The sequence below is a fragment of the Typopeltis vanoorti genome, chromosome 13 (genome assembly GCF_054136105.1).
Source record: "Typopeltis vanoorti isolate ZY-2024b chromosome 13, IOZ_Tvanoo_1.0, whole genome shotgun sequence".
NCBI lineage: Eukaryota > Metazoa > Arthropoda > Arachnida > Uropygi > Thelyphonidae > Typopeltis > Typopeltis vanoorti.
In genome coordinates this window covers 7,396,426-7,419,692 of record NC_143561.1, presented here as the reverse complement: position 1 = coordinate 7,419,692, position 23,267 = coordinate 7,396,426, and the positions used below count along the sequence as shown (strand labels likewise).

At 34.7% G+C, this 23,267-nt stretch overlaps 1 protein-coding gene across 2 annotated transcripts in view; it reads left to right on the top strand.

Moving 5' to 3' along the window:
• The window catches only part of pea (ATP-dependent RNA helicase pea), a 319,525-nt gene that overhangs the window by 204,179 nt on the left and 92,079 nt on the right, over positions 1 to 23,267 (top strand). For both annotated transcript variants that reach the window (XM_090402685.1, XM_090402684.1), the window contains exon 15: positions 10,514 to 10,708. In XM_090402685.1, the coding sequence (XP_090258811.1) occupies positions 10,514 to 10,708 (195 nt within the window). The remainder of the gene's footprint in view (positions 1 to 10,513; positions 10,709 to 23,267) is intronic.

Here is a 23,267-nt window from a genome sequence, read left to right as displayed (position 1 = left end):
TCGTGAGAAAAAAAAAAATCATAGAACAGTGAAAGGCAGAAACCATGCATAAGGTACTCAAAATGACAACATGAAAAAAAAAAAAAAAAGGTAAAAATGCAAGTGCAATAACAGGAGACACATAAGAACTAGAAGAGTATGAAATTATAAAAATGAAAACCAGAAAGAACATTTATATTTTGAAATGTTACACTTGCTTAAATTAATGTAACTTATTTGAAATCTTCGTGATAAATTAAATTTGTATGTGTGCAGTCTGTACCATTAAGATCAAAAATAACCTAGAAACTTTAGTAGATAGTCCACTTTATAATTGATCATCTTCAATTACAAAGAAGAAGGCAACACAAGTGATGAACATTTGTGTGCATTAATTGGCAAGTGTCAGATTCCTAACTGGACAGAGACTTTGATGCACAGTTGGCAAAAATGGACATTGTTCTCTTAATTTGGAATTTTAGTTTTTGACCATATTTTTTATTTTAATCACATAAGCTACAATATTTGTTTTATTGTGAAATTTCGGGTAAATGACATTAATTTATGCTTCTGTAACATTTCAAAATTTAAATGTTAATTCTGGATTTTCATTTTTATAATTTCATACCCTTCTTGATCTTTATGTCTTCCCATTATTGTGCATTTGATGTGTTTTAGTCTACTGATTGTTACCTAATTTGCTACAGAACCCAGTTCACTCTCATGAAAGTTTTGTGCTTCCACTGTTTGTAATAGTGAGCTTTAAATTGTATTGATTGTATGAGATTTAGACATTGCTCAGGACTTTTTTGTAGTTTGTTATAGTGCATCATTTTGGTATAGTGGTGTATGAGGTACTATTCAAAGTTTAGGGAATTTGAATAGTGCTCGAGAACCAATTGTAATGTAATAATTTTGCTTCATCTTCAGTTATTCCTTAAGTGTTGTGAAATGTCGGTTGTTGCCATTTGTTACATTCTGCTATATCTTATTAGCTCACACTCTGTAGTCTAACAATTTTTTTTTTTTTTTTTTGGCTGCACCAGTTAGACTATGTATTGAGTGTGAGATTATGAGATTCAAAACCGAGAACAAAGCAGATGTTGATCTTAATTACTTATCTAAATTTGATATTCAACTTTTGTTACTTAATCTTATACAGGTTCGAATTTTTGGGGATAGTGCATTGATAAAATCAGTCCAATGTGTTGTTTACAAACCATTTAATTCAAGAATTAAATGCTTGGTCTATATTAGCATATTTACACAGTTGTATCACAATTCATATTTACTTAAAGATGTCTCTAAATTAGCTTTAGTTCTCCTACATTTCTACTCTTAAAGCCTAAATAGTACATTTAGGCTAAATAGCACAATAGTAAATTTAGTACATCCTACTGGTCATACTTATACAATTTGAATGTAAAGCATACCTTGAGGGAGCTTAAGTTAATATTAATTTAAACTATTTCATAACAATACCTTTCTTACTATTATTATATTAGCTTACACAATCTTATTGTAATTATTTACGTTGTCGCACTAGGCTGCGAACAGAGACACACCAGATGTGAATCATTCAGAATCGTTATATATCTAAGTACTTACAATTAGTTGCAGTCGTTAGAATATTCTCATTTAGCACTGTCGATTACACATATCTTTTGTCCTCTTCCTTTCTGCTCGTTCTCTCTTGATTTCCCGTCGAACGTCTTTGTCTGAGCCATCAATAATTCTGCACCCTTTTGAACCCTTAATTCAACCACATGATGGCATTGGCCATGCAAAGAGTGGTTCCTATGGCAGCAATGGGCCACTCTCTTCTGATGATCAACAGCAGAGTTCTCATGGAGGTGAATCCGGGGAATGAACTGGACTGAAGGAGCCTAAGGACATAAGAAGCTTCTTCATTTGATGATTGACAGTGGACCTCACGTAGTGGCAGATCCGGGTAAGAGAAGGCAGAACTCAAAGATGAAATCCTTCCTTACACTGGAGCTTTTAAAGGGCCAGACTTTGCATGTACTCATGCACATCTCTTGAAACTTCCCTATATGGTCATGGATCGACATCTAGACATGATGTCACACTTCAAACATCATTCAAAATTGCCAATATGCAGAGATAGATATACATCAATACACAGTGATGTAATATTTCATTCATCACAATGGTTTAACAAAGCCTTGTGATTAAGCTATTACATACAAAAATTTTATATGAAAATACAATTAATGACTTTCTTTTATGTGTAATTTCCATTTAAAAAAAATTGTAATAGCAATTTCTTTTCTGGCTGAAATGGCAGATTTTAAGGAGCAAAGAATCTGCATTGTAAAACTAGCTAAACAAAAGTCATGGGAGGAGTTTGGCAAGAATATAGAAAATAAACATCAAGAAGGTGGCAAAATATTCTGGAGGTTGTTGAAGAAGCTTAGGAATGGAGGAAAGAGTGCCGTAAAAGAGTTAGAGATGGTAAGGGTGACACGAAAACAGGAGAAAAAGATATCCTTAAAGTATGGAGTAATTACTTCAAAAAATTGCTAAATGAAACGAGCAGTGATAGCACAGTGGTAAAAAACACTCAACAGGCATACAGTCAGGAATACATATTCATACTTGAAGTAAAAAAAGAAATCAAAGGCTTGAAATGTGGAAAGGCAGCAGGAGTAGACGATATTCGACCAGAATTGTTGAAGTATGGTGGTATAAAATTCTTACAGTAGCTGCACTGCATAGTTCAGAATGCCTGGACAGAGAGACGAATTTCCGATGATTGGAGTAGAGCTCTAATAGTACCCATATATAAAAAGGGAAATAAAACTGAATGTGAGAATTACAGAAGTATTTCCCTACTGAGTGTTCCTGGCAAGATCTATGCAAGTATACTTGAGAAACGGTTGAGAAGAATTATGGAATTAAAGCTTGGTGAGGAACAAGCTGGATTCAAGCCAAATAGAGGCAGTCAGGATCAGATCTTCATTTTACGACAAATAGTCGAGAAAGCATGGGAATATAACAGAGATCTGTATTTAAGTTTTGTCGACTTGGAAAAGGCACATGACAAGGTGCCAAGAGAGAAGCTATTCAATACGCTACAGTTATATGGTGTCAGTGGGGCATTATATCAAGCAATACTTAGTCTTTATTTGAGTTGTAAGTCAGTAGTTAGAATTGAAGGAAGTACAGGAAGATGGTTTAATGTTAAATCTGGTGTGAGACAAGGATGTACATTATCCCCTCTGTTATTGATTATCTATATGGATCATATTATGAAGGAAAGTGGTATTAAACATGATATTAAAATTGGAGATGTTAATGTCAGCTCTTTGCTTTATGCAGATGATGTTATACTTCTAAATAAATCCGCTACAAGTCTGCAAGATTCTCTGACTAAATTGAATAGCTGCTGTAATAGATATGGTCTGAAGGTCAGCAATAAAAAGACAAAGACAATGAAAATAGGCAGAATCGTTGAAAATGTCAACTGTGTTGTGAATGGAGAACCTGTGGAACAAGTAAAACATTTCAGCTACTTAGGCACGATTTCTACTGAAGATGGTAAATTAAATATAGAAATAGACAGCAGAATCAGCAAGGCTGGTGTGGTGGAAGTCAATTCAATAAATTCATATGGAATAAGAGAGAAATTAGTGGGATCACCAAATTAGCTGTATACAAGACAGTGTTCAAACCAGTTTTAACTTATGGATCTGAGAGCTGGGTCAGAAGTAAAACAGTTGACCAAAGACTAGAGACCGCAGATATGAGAGTCCTGAGAAAGATTATAGGCGTGAACAGACGGCATCAATGGTAATATCATATTAAAAAACGAGAATATTAGGAAAGAACTTGACATCGTCAACATCCAGGAATGCGTTAACAGAGCTAATCTCAGGTGGTATGGTCACCTAAATAGAATGGGTGAAGAAAAATTAGCAAAACAAGTGTTCTCTGCCAGGTTGGCAGCAAAACGACCCAGAGGAAGACCAAGATGTAGGTGGATTGATATGGTACAAAGTGCCTTAGACAATAGAAATATAAGATCTGATAATGTTGGAGTCTTGACAAGTAACAGACTGATTTGGAGGAAAATTGTAGATAGGAAGTTAGTAATGATGTAATTTTTTTCATGTAGTACTGTCATATCCTGTACACCCCTTGAGGGTACTTGGCAGGAATTTGATGATGATGATGAAGAATCCACATCAAATTTTTCTTCAACCTTAGAAAATCTGCTGGAGGAATTCATCAAATGCTTAAGAGAGCAGTTGGTGATAATGCTATGAGCCAAAGCAAAACTTTTTTGTGTGTGTGGTACAAATGTTTAAAAGATGGATGAACATCTTTTGATCACAATGAGCTTTCTGGATGACTGTCAATAAGCACACCACTAGAAAACATTGCAAAAGTGTGAAAGGCTATCCTTGCAGATCATAGGTGAACTATCCATGATGTTTGTAAGGACTGTTTGATGCATTTTTGTCAAATGTTTTGAACATGAGACACATTGCTGCAAAATATATTGTATATAGATTGGCAGTCTTTGGGTTACGGAGAAGATACGTTCCTGAGAATGGCTTGTGTCGGATTTGTATGAAACTCGGATCCCTGATGAACAACAACGCATATACGGTAATAATAATACTATAATGACTCATATGTGGCAATAGTAATGCAGTGTAATACTGTAATAATAATAATACCCCTGCACTATAATAATAAGTTACAAACTATTGTACTCTTCCTTTTAATTCAAACAAACACAGAACATAAACAGAAGGTAGGCTAACATTAATCGGAAGATGATGATAGAGATGGTGCTAGAGAATCTGGATTTGATTTTGTTGCTGAAGGAGGGGAGCTTACCACTGAAGTTGGTTCTTGAAAAAAGGTATCTAGGGTTGTTTGCACAGCTTTTTTCTTTCTTTCTTTATTTTTTTTTTTTTCCATCATAAATGACCTTGTAGCAGCTGATGTTCTCACTAACTGCACGGTAAACCTTTATAAGCCACTCAATGTTAGGATCTTGCTACTCATGCTTAGCAAATCCTGCTTCAGTGAGGTGAAAGGCTTCAACTAATTCTTTTGTTGTAAACTTTCTTCTCTCTGGATCTTCTGATTCTTTGTGTTCTTATGTTTCTATCAGCTGCTTCTCTATCTCCACAAGGTCTTCATTGGTTTATCTTGTGAATGGGACTCTAGTAAGTCAATGACATATATTCATTGATGTCCAGTTGCAGTGCATTGCCATCCACCACAGCTTTTCTGGCTTCAGTGATAAAAATCATCACAGAATTAAGGGTACAGTTCCTGAATTATTAATTTAATTATTAATTATCCTTATGGGGAGTCCATTTTTAAGTATGGGACGTCGTAAGTCAGCTCATCCACAACCCAGGACCACCTGTATGTGTGTACACACACACACACACACACAGTCATCCCTCGACTTATGTCAGGGTTCCGTTCCATCCTGCAGGACTTAAGTAGATACATTAAATCAATGGAGTTGTAGGGGGTTAGGGACTTAACTATAATTACTATACTGTCATTTTAATTTTTAAACCTTATTTTAAACCTGTACTGTGTGTTACTGCCACTGTAAAACATAAGAATAATCACCCAAATCTTCCTCCATAATCACATCTTCATTACCTTTCCTATGTTGACATCAACTCTTCTGGTGTAACTTTTTTTTTTTTTTTTTTTGATGAAAATGTCCAATGTGCTTTGCTTATTCCTCTTCTTCTTTTCATCATATATTTGTTTATAACAAGCAAATGCATCATGTACTTTTGTTTTTACTAATAAGTAGCATTCAACTTTGGGGTCCATGTCTTCAGCCATTTTGAGAACATTTCTGCAAGCCCCTTCACTGTAAATTGTTTAACTACCTCTTGTTTCTCTTTTCCCTCCTCCTTTTTTCGTTCTTCCTCTTCTGCAACATGTTCCTCCAGTTTGACCAATTCTTCATTTGTCAACTCTTCAGGGGCACTTTCTATGAGTTGAACTATGTTGTCATTATTTACTTTGAGATTCAGATTGTTTGCTAGGCCCATTATTTCTTCACTCAATTTACAGAGGTTTTAATTTTTTTCAAAACTTCCAAAATCGTGCACAAACCTTTTTAATGTTTTTTTCCATATGTCCCTTGTTGAGAGGTCACTTTGTCCCAAACCACAGCAATATTTTTAATAGCATGATATATATTGAATACTTTCCAGAATTGCATGAACGTCTGGTCATTTCCTTCAGTGGCAGAAATAGCTTGTGAAAAAGTTCTCCTTAGATAATAGGTCTTAAACACTGCAAGAACTCCCAGATCCATCATTTGGATCAATGAAGTAGTGTTTGGAGGAAGAAACATGAACTTGGTGAAAATCACCGATATAAGACGACTTACCTGGAGCATTATCTAGAATTAATAAAATTTTAAATTCTACATTTTCTTTCACACAATGGCTTTCCATTTCACTTGCGTAATAGTTGATTAAGGCATCCACAAACAATTTTTGAGTCATCTATGACTTCTTATTGCTCCGATAATGATCTGGAAGAGTATACTAATGTTTTTGAATGCTTGTGGATTCTCACTGTGCCATATCAAATGGTTTCAGTTTATATCCAGCCACATTACTCCCTAACAGAATCATAATATGGTCTTTAAGAGCTTTGAAACCAGGCATAGATTTGAGCTTTTTGTGGATGAATCTCTACTCGGGCATTTTTTCCCCAAATCAAGGAGGTCTCATCCATATGGGACCTCCTTGTATTAAATATTTGCTGTTTGTAAATAATTTCCCTCCATAATAATTTTATCCAATTTCTCCACAACCTCCTTGGCAGCCTTCTCATCGGTATAGATTCACATTATGCATGTCTGGTGAATTGAGATTCAGATGCTGCTTGAATTTCAATGAAACAACTGGAAGAAGCTTTGAATTCATAGTCGTAATCGGGTCTCACTTTCTCTTCCAACATGATGAAGAGACTTAGTGCCTTAGCGGTTATGGTCATAGTGCTAAGGGTTATGTGCTTTTGATTCAGTTTCTCTATCCATGATGCAAGTAGCTTTTCCATATTACCAATAGGACTTTGTCGTTGCTTTTGTCGTGACGTTCTATTTTCATGTTATGTTCTAAATCCGCCATCTTGGTTCAAGTCACTCTTATCAATATAACACTTAATCGCAAATTGATCACCGATCCAAAAGTAGAGAAATTTATAATTATACTGCGCCACCCTATTTTTAGATTAGTCTATATAAAATAGTAGGATCAATTCTTAATTAAGTTAGCAGTCTTCTCATTAGTTTAGGCCGAATTATTTACTATTCCACTTGGGGTTCCCGCAAGATTCGAATATTTATGAACGGTGCAATAAAAAGGAATTCAGGCAAACACAATAATTAGATTAACAAAATAAAACATTTAATATATGATATATAACAAATACAAGAATTCTACTTTTAAATGAAACAATACAAATAACTTAATACATCTTGCTAAGTCACTCATTCCAATTCAATGTTCTAAACTTTAACATGCAATTCACAGCTTCAAAATTACAAGTTTTCTTAACTCAAGTTAATACAACAAAACTTCTCATTTGATCAGTCTGCACATATCTATCAGTTGTACTTAATGTTTAAATTCACAGCAGGCACTAATCAAGGTAGACAATATTCCAAGCAAACTTATTCCGGACCTTGAACTTCGGAGATACGCTATAGTTAATGTTAGAATAAATAAACATGTATGACTACTCTTACCAGATATAATCTTCAATACATCAATCTATTGCGAGCACACTTATAAATTAACTTATTTGAGCTAGCGGAACACATTAAATAAAATTCTTCAGCGATTTTAGCTGAACTACTGTTAATTGCGCTTCACTACTCTAAACAAAAACACATCAATAAGGCACTGATATCTTTCCTTGTTTACTTTTCTGAAACTAGATAAATTCATTATATTCTTCTCAGGGCAACACAGAATTAAGACGTAATCCTAGACTAACTGGAACTAATCAGAATTTTTCATTGAATGTCCAGTTCTTTATTTATCCGATTACGGCATTAATTTTCTTTTACAACACAGCTGACTTCACTTGCAGCTAAGTATATGATTCATTATGTTTTGGCTCACTTCTACACACTATTCTCATGAATTTCTGCCCTAGAGAACTTATACTTTTCTTCTACTTCTTTTGCTTGTATCCTACCTTCCTTTCCGCTCCGCAAAAACTTCCTCTCTTCTCTCTAATTAATAATCTTCTCTTTCTTTTCCAACCCTTTCAGTCCGAAGGTCATGCTCTATTCGACTCGTGTTGTTTATTTCATGCGTCTCCATGACAACGCATGAACGTAAACATTTCGCTAATGTAACATAACGCTCTACTCTTACATAAGTGATTACATAACGTTAAATTTTCACAAATAAGAATAAACAGAATATTTGAGCTACTTATTCAGCTTTTTCATTACGTATACAATTATTTATAATAATACTTTTCGTTACATCATATATATATTTCAGTTATTATAAATTCTACACATATTGCCTAATAAATTAATAGTAGGTTAAGTTTAGAATAAATAATTAAATAGTAATCCTTAATTAAGGAATAATAAATAATTTTTATACAAATCATGATTAATATATAATAAGCAATGTTAAATGTGAATGAAAAAAATTAAATTACACAACATAGTTTCATTCACAATTTAACACTTTGTCACTATCATCGATTTAATGAAAACAGATCCTTTCACATCCTGTAGGATTTTATCCTTATTTTTCAAAATGATCATCACTGTAGAATGAGACCATCTGAAGTCATGTGCAATCACATTGAGGTTTACCAACTTCGTGTTACTTTATAACTTGCAGCTTTGTTTCAAGATCAATTGCTCGCCTCTTTTTCTTGTTTCATGTTGTTTAGAGAACAAGATGAAACAAGTTCATCTTGTTCTCTAAACAGTTCATCTTGGAACTATTTAAAAGAAATTAGCACTCTTAAAGCTTCTAAAATACAGAATTTAAATAAAATCAACCTCATTAGAAAATATGATTCTTTTACATATATACAGGATAGCAAAACTTCTCATTTTGACTCTACCTATTTAAAAAAAGTTGCTATCAATAAGTCTTCCCATCAACTATCTTTAGCAGAAGAAAGCATACTTGCTAAAGGTCTCAACTTTGTCACTGCTCCTACATCCATCCCTAAAAAACATCTCTTAACAAAGATAGAAAAGGCAGCTTCTTTATTACCAAACAAAGAAGCTAACCTCCTCTGTATGGAAGCAATTTTTACCATAAATAAAACTAGACCTCCACCAGACAACATTTCTTACACTGAAAGAACAGCTATCAAGTCTTTAAAAGATAATAGTAACATAGTTATTCTTCCGACAGACAAAGGGAATGCGACTGTCATCTTAAACAAGTCTGATTACCATAATAAAATCTTGGAACTTTTAAACAGCGATACTTACTCAGAAATTAATAATGACTCTACGATTGAACTACACAATAGAACTAATAATTTATTAAAAAACACCTTGGAGTAAAGAAACATTTGTCTTTCTCTTAGGTCACTTCATCCCTTGATCCCTCAACTGTATGGTCTCCTCAAGATTCACAAAGCAAACTGCTCACTCAGCCCTATAGTTGAGGGCATACACTCTCCTACCTACATCTCCCAATATCTTGCGAGTTTTTTCTAAGAAATCTTTCTGGAATTTCCTCTTCACATATTAAAAACTCTGTAGATTTTGTTTCAAAAATCAAGGATATCAAACTTAAAAAAACAGATTTAATGGCCAGTTTCGATATTGTTTCTCTCTTTACACATGCGCCTGCTCAAGAAGTCCTCGATCTTCTCAAGAACAAATTATCAAAAAAACTCTTTGCTTTAATCTCCCATTGCATAAAGTCAGGATACTCTTCAAATATGACAATAAGATCTACTTACAAAACTCAGGTCTGGCCATGGGAAGCCCACACTCTCCGATTCTCGCAGATATATTTCTCAACGATTTTTAAGAAAATGCTATTAACTCCTTCCCCCTTAAACCAAAATTTTGGTATCATTATATTGATGATATTTTCCTCATCTGGGAAGATGGTGTCAACAACCTCAATTTATTTTTAGACCACCTAAACAAGTGTCATGAAAAAATCTTTTTTACCTTCGAACTGGAATCTGATGATTGCAGTTCGAAGCACACACATGTGGCAGTCACTAGAAGAAGACATGAGTAATGTCATCAGCATGAGTTATAGAAAAAGAAAGTGGCGACACCATGTTTTATTTTTCTACATCCAGTAGCCCCCCCCAATAAAAATAAATAAATACTAGATGCAGAGTCCATTTTGCCTTTGTGTATATTCCCTGAACATAGCAAGCTAAATTATCTTAAAGTTATTTTGATAAATAGCATTCACACTTTGACTGATTTGTATACTGTATATTTGGTATAAATGTAGTCTAAAATATCTAAAATATATTTATTTCTCAATAGGCAGTGACTGAAAACCAGGTGCTAATTGTGATTGGAGAAACAGGTTCTGGAAAAACAACTCAAATTACACAGTACTTGGCAGAAGCTGGATTTACTACAAGGGGCAAAATTGGTTGTACTCAGCCAAGGAGAGTAGCTGCTATGTCTGTAGCTAAACGGGTGGCAGAGGAATTTGGTTGCCGCTTAGGACAAGAAGTAAAGTTTGTTATAATTTGCAATTGCTTTGTTTATACAATATAAATTAAAAATGTATGTCAAATGCTGAAAGCACCGAATGCAGTTTTGAACTTTTTAGAAGTTGCCATGTTCTAATAAGTGAATTTTCATAATTCTGCTATATTAATTATGCATATAAGTTGCATTTTTTCTAATATTCATAAATTGAAAAGGGGAAAAAATTCCATAAAAATATAATTATTTACTTTATAGTTAAGTATTAAGCACTTTTTTATTATTTCAGTTGAGTTTTTTCATGAAATTGGCATCGTTTTTGAGAAATTTGGCTGTATTTCTTTTCTCTCTTACCAAGTGAATCTCCACTCCTCACTAGAGCCTCCAGTTTTACAGTGACTCATGAAGTTTTTACACTTCTTTATTAACACCTCTGATTTATTTAGTGAAATAGTTCAGATGTGAGGTTTAAGAAGTGAATTAAAAAACTCATAATCTGACTCTGACTTTGTGGATTATCTCACTGTCAATATTTCAGTTAGGTACATGTTATTTCCTAAAAATTATTAATAACTTCAAAATCCAATCACAAAAAAAAAAAAAAAGAAAGATTTTCGTTTTGATGAACTGCTTCATCAAGCTTATAATTTTTTTCCCAAGTCAGTCAGATTTGGGCATTTGTGTTTTTAGAACCTGGCAACAGATCAACGGTCAACTCTTTATAGCTATTGTTTTATATCCAGTTTCTATATATGTGCTCTGATTTCTTATATATTGAAAAATATCAGAACTCTGCATAACTATTGCAGATATAGCAGCCTTTAGATTTTCACAATGTAGTCAGCCATACTCTTCATCCAAATAAACTGAAAGACAGTTTGCAACCATTCCCATTGCTCCATTTACAAGGCATTGATCTGGTTAGACAAGTGAATCTCCATTCCTCACTAGTAGACTTTTGGGGTCATATCATGTGGCATTGATGTCAAATCATTTAGGTTTTAGACTATTTTTTGTTGCCTAATGAGAGATCATCGCCATCCTACTTATTGAAGACCTGACATGGCTTTAAAAAAATACCATGTTTCTAAAGCTTAAGAACCAGGTTACATAATCCTAGCACACCCACAGTACTAACATTCTATAGCTTTATAGAGGGAGAGATTAACTAAGTTGTATGATACCACACTAAAAGAGAAGGTTTTTTTTTTTTTTTAATTCTTTTGGAAGAATTGCTAAACATCTGCTATTAATTATTATATGTAGTACTGAACTCTAACAATTCCTAAATATTATTAAATCAATCAGTATTAAGAAAATTATGGGATAAACTATTTGTCATCATTTCCAGACCTGTAAAATGATTTTACTAGTGAATATAAGTTTTTACTATGGACTTCAAAGTTTATGAAGAAAAACTTTGGGAAGATCCAGATCTTTTCCAAATCATTGCCTCCAGATATTTCAGGTTGGAAATCCATATAATATTTTTATTTATTAGAAGCATAATCAGATAACGCTGAAGTTTGTGAAGCATGCATAAGCCAAAGGTCATGTTGCTGATTTTGTTCAAAAAATTTCTTTAATTTTTTAGTGTTTACCATTTCCTTACCTTTAGTCTGTTTGTCTTGGTTATTAACATAAACACTCCAAGCTTGTGTGAAATCCAAGAATTGTCATGGTCCTCAAGTTTAATTCTAAAGTATACATCATGCGATTTTAATTACTTTTATAATGCTTTGTATCTGTCACCATTAGATCCTGATATGTATCCTTAGGAAGTTAAAATTTTTATCACTACTAACTTCCTGTCAACAATTTTCCTGCATTTTAATCTCATCTATCAGGACTCCAATATTTTCAGATCTTTCATTTCAGTCTTCTAAGGCATTTCTTATTATATTAGTCCACCAAGCTCTTAAACTCATTCACACTAAATGTATCCACCACTTCAATAGGCTAACTGTTCCATTCACTCACTACTCTGCAATATAAAAATCTAGCTCTTACCTCCTTTCTTAACAGTCCATAAGCTTAACTTCCATGGGTGTCCCCATCTTCCATATAACAAAAAAATTTCATTGGGCTAGATATCCTGTAACACCCTTTCAGAAGTTTATTTCATAAACTTCTGAAAGGGTGTTACAGGATATCTAGCACCTTTTTGACAGCTTCTTCACACCCTCAAAATCCAGGATATCAAATCTGTGCACAGTAAAGAGACAAAATGACTTCATTATTCTTGCATGTCAGTATTTGTATCACCATCATAGTTATACTCTGAGTTGTATTTGCAGTTTTTGTGGTTGACTTTTGAACTTCAAATTCCTATCCACTGTAACTCCAAGATCCTTTGCCTCATCAGTTTCTTGTAGCATAACCATGCCAATATAATATGCCATTGGAAAATTCATCATGTTGAAGTGTATTTCTTTACACTTATTAACACTGAATTAATAGCCATTATCATTTTCCCACATTTTCAGCCTATTCAAATCATTCTGTAAGTGCTGGATATCAGTAGCATCCAGTTCCTGATATCCAGCCCTGATTGCCCTTCTTCTCTTTGCATCAACAGCAAACTAACCAAATTTCTCCTGTCAGGTCTTTCCCAATATCATTAATGTACAAATTTAACAACAGTAGTCCAAGGACTGATTTCTGTGGTAAACTATCACCGGTAACTTTAATCTGGCAGATTCACACCCGCTGTATACCACTTTCTGATACCTGTCCATCAACTTATCCAAGTCATGAGTATATAATCCAATCTCATTTTCTCCTGTTTATGCAATAGCCTTTTATGTGGTATTCTATTAAGTGCCTTAGTGCAGTCCAAGAGTATCCATTCCTTTTATCCATCACAGATGTGACATTGTTATGAATTATGAGCAAATTGCTAAAACATGCCCTCAGTTTAGTAAACCCATGCTGTTTCTTGCATAGTACAGCTTGCTGGTCAGCCCATTTCCACATGCAAGTCCTCTTAAATATTCACCACAACTCCAGAGATACTGATGAGTCAGTAGTTAAATGCATTGTTTTTTGCATTGCCCTTGTGCAACAGAACAATCATACATTCTTGTGGTATCTTTCCTAATCTGAGACTCAAATTATATAAACACGAGAAGTGACTGGCCAGGTTGGCTGACCATTCCTTCAGCATGCATGCTGATATTCCTTTTGCTCCTATTTACTGAATTCTTATCCATATTTTGTAACAGCTCTGGAACCTCATTCTCATACTCCTCTCTCTCTCTCTCCATTCAGTGTGGTAGTAGCTGTGCACTATGTTACGTACACCTGGTTGATGTATCTTAGTAAAGTCAACACTCGTTAATTGAACAATCTTGTCAACTTCTGACACATGAATACCAGTTGTATTCAGTAAAGTTATTCTTCCACATTCATTCTTTCTTTTACTTGCTGCATAATGATAAAATTCTTTTGGATTGTCTTTAGCCTGCACAGCCAATATCTTTTCATATCTGATTTATCTTTTCGCTCTATACTCGTAACTTTTCTGGCCTGTGCTTTATATATATTTTGTAACTTCTCACTTTATTCTGAGGATATTCGTCTCACATTTACTTCTTATTTTCTGGAATTTCTTGTTAAAGAAGGTTGCATATCTATTTCACTCTCACCCTATTTATTCTTCCAATTCTAGGGATACATACATTCAGATACTTATTAAGCACTTTTCCAAGATTCTCATGCATCATGGATATCTTTACCATGCAGTAAATGATAACATAAGACCAAGGATAGTATTCTCCTGAATTGGTCATAATTTCCGGCTTCATAGTTCATCATGTAATGTGTCCTAATTGAACATCTGTAAGGTTAGCTACTTCCCAAGAAAGTAAAGAATGATCTCAATCATCAGCTAAAATAGTCACATTTTAAACATCCCACCATAATTTTGCCAGATAACTTGAGTTATCTGGCAAAAAAACATTTTTGCTTTCTTAACTTTTCCTCCCTGTCTGTTTAATTGACCAGACCAATTGAGGTTAGCTCTGTTTACATATTCTAGAATGGTAACATTCTCAAGTTCTCTCCTTCCTAATATTCCTCATTTTTAATATGATTAAACCATTGCTGCCATCTGATCACGCTTCTATTCTTTCTCAGAAATCTTATATAGTATATAAGATTTCTGTCTTTGATCAATTGTTTTATTTCTAATCCACCTTTCAGATCCATTAGTTAAAATTGGTTATCTATATGTGCTTTGCAAATTGTCGTCTTTTCCATATTTGGTTTGCCATCTTCACTAAAAATTGTGCTTAAAAAAGCTGAAATGTTGTATTTGTTCTACAGTTTCTCTATTCAAGATAAAATAAGTTTGTGATGTTTCTGCCCATTTTCATTGTCTGTTTTTTTATTGCTGATTTTCATATCAAATTTATTACAGCAGTTATTAAATTTAGTTAGGGAATTCTGTTGACTTGTACTAGATTTATTTAGAAGTAAATCATCTGTATAAAATAAGGAGCTGAGATTTACATATCCAATCTTATATCAGGTTTTTTCCCCTTCCTACATAAAAAATACACAACAATTCATAAACAAAATTAAAAATATTACACTCAACGACCAAGATCTATTAGTCAGCTTTGACATAACTTCCCTTTTCACCAATGTCCCAATCAATGATACTATCGTACTCTTACAGAACATATTTCCACACAACATCACGGCCCTCTTTGCCCACGTACTCCGCTCCGGATATTTCATGTGGCAAAACAATTTTTACCTTTAAAAAGAGGGTACCGCCATGGACTCACCACTCTCCCCCCAATAGCGAACTTTTATATGGAAGATTTTGAGCAACGAGCTCTAGAATCGGCGTGCCTAAAGCCCAAAATTTGGTTCAGATACGTCGACAATATTTTTGTCATTTGGCCCCCATGGCTGCCAAGCACTAGATACATTCCTTAGCCACCTGAACAAACAACACAAACGCATCCAATTCACCATTGAAATTGAAAAAAACAACTCTCTTCCGTTCCTAGACACACTTGTCACATGCCTTCCTTCAGGCTGTCTCTCCTTCTCAGTTTACTGCAAACCTACACACATAGGCCAGTACATACACAAAACTTCTTATCACCACCCAACACAAAAACTAGGGGTCATAAGCACTCTGAAACACAGAGCTCAAACCATTTGTTCAAATGAACAAGCTCTTAACCATGAATATGAGACCATCAAACGTACCTTTATAAAAAATGGATACAGTATAAAAACCATTCACAAGATCCTCCACAAAGATACCACTAATAACAAAAAAGATTTCAAGAATGCTATTGCTATACCATATGTTAGAGGCATTTCAGAAAAAATAGACAGAACACTACACAAATACAACATCAAAACCACCTTTAAACCGTCAACAAAATTAAGACACCTACTCAGTTCTTCCAAGGATCCCCTGCCATGCTTAGCCCACCCAGGGGTTTACAAAATAGATTGCATATGTAACATACCATACGTAAGGGAAACAGAGCGAACCATCCCAATCAGAAAAGATGAACGCAAACGTCACATAAAATACCTCCATTTTGGAAAAACCGGCCTTTCTGACCACGCACTCCAAACATACCACAGAATTGACTGGAAAGTTACCAAGTCCCTACACCGCACCAAAACCTGATTCGAGCGGAAATTCAAGGAAGCATGTGAAATGCCCAAACATGATCCAAATCTGAATAAAAATGATGGTCTAACAATTTCAAGAATGTGGAGGACCCATCTACAACCTTCATAGCAACCACAAAGAAAAATCTCAATACAAGAAGACTTGGTGAAGGTTTTTTTTTTTTCCCTCCTGAACATTCAATAGCAACCTGTACTGTACAAATCCAGAAGATAATCGTAATATAACAATATAAACTTATAATTACATGAAGAATCCTAGTACGTGAGGACTTTAGCAGTTTATTGTAGTTTTTATTTTATTTTTGTTTATTTAATTTAATTAATTAAATTTTTTTTTTTTTTTCACTAGAGGGCAAGCTAAGAAAAAAGATTAGTTAACAACGTAGATGTAATTTACTTGTATAGAGTGCAACAGCATGTAGCTTGTTCTTATACACATGTATCCTTCTGAAGATGACCTCAATACAGGGGTCGAAACGTAAAGTTATTATTTTATTATTAATCAGTAAAATAATCTTTTCAACACGTGTTTTGTGTCCCTAAATTCATAAATATGAATTATATCTGGTTTAATACCACCTTCCTTCATATTGTGATCCATATAGATGATGAACGACAGTGGAGATAATGTGTATGCAATTGTCTCACAGCTGATTTCACATCAAACCATTCTGTACCACCTTCAATTCAAGCTGCTGACTTAAATATAGATTATGACTGACTTTAAATATAGATCATATATTGCTCAATATAATGTCACATTTACGATATATAATAGTAGTTTCCAGATCTACAAAACTTAGATTCAAATCCTTGTTATATTCTCATTTCGCCACTGTCTTTGGGAATCTGATTCTGACAACCCTTGGCCTAAACCCAGGTTTTACTCACAAAGTTTCCCTTTCACAGTTTTTCTTAACCGCTTCTCAAGTACCTACATAAAGACCAGGAATATTCGATAGGGATATTTCTCCGTAATTCTTGCATTCAGTTATTTTTTCCTTTAGATAGGTGGATGCTATGAGAACTCTACTCCAGTTTCATTTTTCTCTGTACTTCTCAGAGCACAAGCTGACTAAGTTATCAGGAGCATTCGATGTGCTTTCTTCTTTTCCTTATCTGCTTCTTTACCCTGCTGAGTCCACCATGGAGTTCTGATTTTTCTACACTTAAGTTTTTTTTTTTTTTTTTGAATAATGTTTGTCTATTTAAGATTACAGTTCACCTTAAAAAACTACTCAACTTTGATTATTTTTAAAATTTTTATTACACTTCTTTTTAATATGATATTGAACTATTGTGCTCAAAATTAAATTATCTGAATTTAATTATTTCACTTTAATTAATTCTCATGGAGAGAAGAGGCAAGGAATAAGAAAAGTCTCATAGACTATATTATTGTTGATAATGATGTTTTCTCCCTGGTGCAGGACACCAGAGTGTACAGAGGATTTGAAATTGGAAGTGATCACTATTTAGTTTTGAGCAGGATGAAATTGAATTTCATATTGAAAAGAATAACATGTAAGAAAGTTTTAAAGCGAATAAAAGTTGAGCAGCTCTCAGATGTGAACTGTAGACTAAAATACACAAACATTATTAATGAAATATTTGAGAACAGTAACCAAACCTTGGAGATTCAGTGGCAAGCCTTGAAGAAAACCCTGATTGATTCAGCCAGAAAGGCATGTGGTGAGGTTGTCTGCAAGGATAGAAAAAGTCAGAACTCCATGGTGGACACAGGAAGTTAGAGAGGCAGTGAAGGAAAAGAAGAAAGCATATCAGTTCCTGGCAAATAAGTCAGCTTTTGCTCTTAGAGAATACAGAGACAAATGTAAGAAAGTGAAACACTGTGTAAAACTAGCTAAACAAAAGTCATGAGAGGACTTTAGCAAGAACATAGAAAATAAATATCAAGAAAATGGTAAGATATTCTGGAGGTTGTTGAAGAAGCTTAGAAATGGAGGAAAGGGTGCTGTAAAAGGAGTTAGAGATGGTAAAGGTGACATGAAAACAGGAGAAAAAGATATCCTTGAAGTATGGAGTAATTACTTCAAAAAATTGCTAAATGAAACAAGCAGTGATAGCACAGTGGTAAAAAAACACTCAACAGGCATACAGTCAGGAATACATATCCATACTTGAAGTAAAAAAAGCCATCAAAGGCTTGAATTATGGAAAGGCAGCAGGAGTAGATGATATTCGACTAGAATTGTTGAAGTATGGTAGTATAAAAGTCTTACAGTGGCTACACTGCATAGTTCAGAATGCCTGGACAGAGAGACGAATTTCCGATGATTGGAGTAGAGCTCTAATAGTACCCATATATAAAAAGGGAAATAAAACTGAATGTGAGAATTACAGAAGTATTTCCCTACTGAGTGTTCCTGGCAAGATCTATGCAAGTATACTTGAGAAACGGTTGAGAAGAATTGTGGAATTAAAGCTTGGTGAAGAACAAGCTGGATTCAGGCCAAATAGAGGCTGTCAGGATCAGATCTTCATTTTACGACAAATAGTCGAGAAAGCATGGGAATATAACAGAGATCTGTATTTAAGTTTTGTCGACTTGGAAAAGGCACATGACAAGGTGCCAAGAGAGAATCTATTCAATACGCTGCAGTTATATGGTGTCAATGGGGCATTATATCAAGCAATACTTAGTCTTTATTTAAGTTATAAGTCAGCAGTTAGAATTGAAGGAAGTACAGGAAGATGGTTTAATGTTAAATCTGGTGTGAGACAAGGTGTACACTATCCCCTCTATTATTCATTATCTATATGGATCATATTATAAAGGAAAGTGGTATTAAACATGATATCAGAATTGGAGATGTTAATGTCAGCTCTTTGCTTTATGCAGACAATGTTATATTCTAAATAAATTTACTACATGTTTGCAAGATTCCTTGACTAAAATTAATAACTGTTGTAATAGATATGGTCTGAAGGTCAGCAATAAAAAGACAAAGACAATGAAAATAGGCAGAATCATTGAAAATGTCAACTGTGTTCTGTGAATGGAGAACCTGTGGAACAAGTGAAACATTTCAGCTACTTAGGCAAGATTTTTAGTGAAGATGGTAAATTAAATATGGAAATAGACAACAGAATCAGCAAAGTGGTATGGTAGGAAGTTAATTGAATAAATTCATATAGAATAAGAGAGAAATTAGTCGGAACACTAAATTAGCTGGATACAAGACAGTGTTCAAACCAGTTTTAACCTATCAATCTGAGAGCTGGGTCTGAAATAAAACACTTGACCGAAGACTAGAGACCGCAGATATGAGAGTCCTGAGAAAGATTATAGGCATGAACAGATGGCATCAATGGCAATATCATATTAAAAACAAGGATATTAGGAAAGAACTTGACATTGTCAGCATCCAGGAATTCATTAGCAGAGCTAATCTCGGGTGGTATGATCACTTAAACAGAATGGGCGATGAAAGATTAGCAAAACAAGTGTTCTCTGCCAGTTAGGCAGGAAAACGACTCTGAGGAAGACCAAGATGTAGGTGGATTGAAATGGTACAAAGTGCCTTAGATGATAGAAATATAAGATCTGATAATGTTGGAGTCTTGACAAGTGACAGACTGATTTGGAGGAAAATTGTAGATAGGAAGTTAGTAATGATGTAAATTTTTCATGTAGTACTATTATATCCTGTGCACTCCTTGAGGGTACATGTCAGGAATTTGATGATAATGATGAATTTAATTATATTTGCAACTGGCTAGTTTTACATTAGAATGTAAAACTAGCCAACAAAAGTCTTGGTATGACTGGTAAGAGCATCACAAAGGCAGCAAGATATTCTGGAATCAATTGAAAAAGCTTAGAAATGAAGGAAAGAATACTGTCAAAGGAATCAAAGATGATATACCTGATATGCAAACTGGAGATAAAGATATTCATGATGTCTGAAGTCATTACGTTGAAAGATTGACAAATGAAACAACAACGATACAAACGTGGTAGAAAACACTTAACAGGAATGCGGTCAGTAATACATATCAATACTTGAAATAGATAAAAAGCCACAAAAAATTGTAACGTGGAAAGGCAGCAAGAGTAGATGATATTCAGTGGCTACACAACATATTCAGAAGGCTGATCATAGGGTCAGATTCCAGATGATTCAGATGATTGGGATCCAGCTCTTATAGTACCCATCTATATTATTATTATTACTGCATGGGACCTTCACAGAGTCCTAAGTTTCATCGTAGGAGACACAAACGGTCAATACAATATGAATCATACACCTCGTTGAAACTGTTAACAGACAAAGCACTCACAACTGACTCAGGCAACCCATTCTATTCACACACCAGTCTCCAAATGAAAAGTATAGTCATGTCTTTGCTAACCATGTACTTATCCAACTTTCAGGGGATGACCTCTTGTTTTATCCCCTGCAGCCAAGTTCTGAAACATTTCTTCCTGCATTATTCCCATAAAATCTTTTAAATAACTTAAATATTTCTATCATATTATTCCCCCCCCCCCTTTTTTTTTTTTTTTTTTCTCCTATCAACCAACATTTGCAATCCACAAAACCTCAGTTTGTTTTCATTGGAAGTATTCCACAGACTACAGACTACTCATCTTGATCACTCACATTGATTCCCTCCACTACTTCCTCATCCCAAGAAACCGAGGTGACCAGATCTGAGCACAGTTATCCAGAAGTGGTTGTGTCAAGGCTTTATACAGTGGAATAATGACTCCTTTATCTCTTCTTAAGGTGTTCTTCAAAAACCAAGTAATCCTGTCTACCAAGTAATTAATTACAATAACCAAGTAATCAGCAATATGCCTTCTAAACTTCAGCTCTCTATCTATTACTACTACTACCCACAAATCCCCAACTTCATCAGTTTTGTGGAGTACAGTTCCCTCAATGTGGTACACAGTTTGTAATCTTTGTATCCCAAAATGCATATCTTTTCACTTTTCCCCATTAAATTGACATCCATTATGTTTTATCCATAATGGATGTCAATTTAGTACTGTCAGCCTCTTTAAATCATCTTGCCAGCTCTTTACAGCACCTTGATTAACTATTTCCCTATCCAGTTTTACATCTTCAGCAAACAACTGAATATCTCCCTTCAAATTATTTCCTGTATCATTTATGTACAAATTAAGCAGCAGTGGTCCTAAGCACAGAACCCTGTATCATGTCCTTGCACCAGTAACCTGCCTTCTCCTGGATTCTGCCCTTCCATATACTACTTTTTATAAAAAGTTAGTACAATATTAGGACATGATCGACCCTTCACAAAGCCATGTTGTTCCTTGTGTAGTACCATATTCTAATCCACCCATTCCTAAATTCTCTTTTTGACCAACTCTTTTCTAGTACTTTTACCACCACTCCTGAGATACTAATTGGTCTATAATTTTCTACATCAGACTTGGATCCTCCTTTATGCAAGGGAATTATTTTACCTTTCTTCCACTCCCCTGGACTTTGCCAGAGCTGAGACTTAAATTAAACAGCCTAGTCAAAGACATCACCAGTTCCCCTGCATATTTTCTTAAAATGCGAGCTGATATCCAATCCTGTCCCACAACTGTATTTGCATTCAGATTCTGCAATATACTAAGTACCTCCAATTCTTCAACCTCTGTTCTCACATCAGTCCCTATTACCTCTGCCATAACAATATCTTCACTTGGATAATACGTGCTTGCAGCATTGTCACTCAGTAGCTCAACAATTTCATTTGCCTCTGTTACCTCTCCACCATCTGCATTCATGAAAGTTATCCTTCCATAGTCATTCTTCCTCCTACTTGCTACATAATGGGGAAAAAAAAAACTTTGGGATTACCTTTCACCTACTTGGCTAACTTCTCTTAATCTGCTTTTTGCCTTATTCACTACTAATCACCTTTCTCCTGATATACCCTCCACAACAGTTTTTTTTTTTTTTTAGCTGTTTGATGATATTACTCATCCATCTAATTCCTACCTGATTTACTCTCCTGACCTTGGGTATATATAATGTGATATTGCTTCCTCCAGATGCACTTTGACTATCTGCCATACATTGTGAACGTCCTTCCCTTGCAGAGCTTTTTGCCATCATACTGCTTCAATCTGCCTCCTAAGTGTATAATAATCAATTGCCTTATAGTTCCACACATATCCTTTCTTAACTGGAATTACCAAATGTTTTTGCCTCCCAAGTGAAGTCTATATGATCACTTTTCCCCAAGTGGCAATGTAGCCCTGATAGTTATGGACATGTCTTCTGATCCTATAACAAGATCCAACACTCTCAAACTCTGAATCCCTTCCATTACATTCTGCTTCAAGTAATTATCTCTCAGTAAGTGTATAAATTCCATATCCTTCCTCTATGTGATCTTTCCTCCTTCCAGTGTCTCTGAAGTTGAAGTGTCTCTCTGTCTCTGAAATCCCCCATAATAATTTAAAATTTGAATGTGTAACTCAACTTGCACTCCTTGTATTAATCTGCTGCTGCATGTCTTCCACATCATCTCTGGCATTTCCTGGTCTATAGCAGCAACCAACTTTATATTTTGTCCTATTGTCCTCAATCTCATGCCATATTGACTCAAAAGAATTGCCATCTGCTGACTGACTGACTCCTACTCTCGTTGGCTACAATTCATGCTATCATCAGTAGTACTCACCCCCCTATCCAGTCTTGTCTACTCTATCCCCCCTCCCAAAAACACTAAATCCATCACATTCCAAATCTGTAACTATGTCATCTGCTGTTAGCCTAGTCTCACTAATGCCTATCACTTTTGGTGAGGTTGCACTAACTAATACCAAAAACTCTTACCTCTTATCCCTAATGCTTCTAGCATTAGTATATAGAAACTGTAGCATCCCTTAGGCTTCCAACCACCTTTCCATTCTGAATCCATT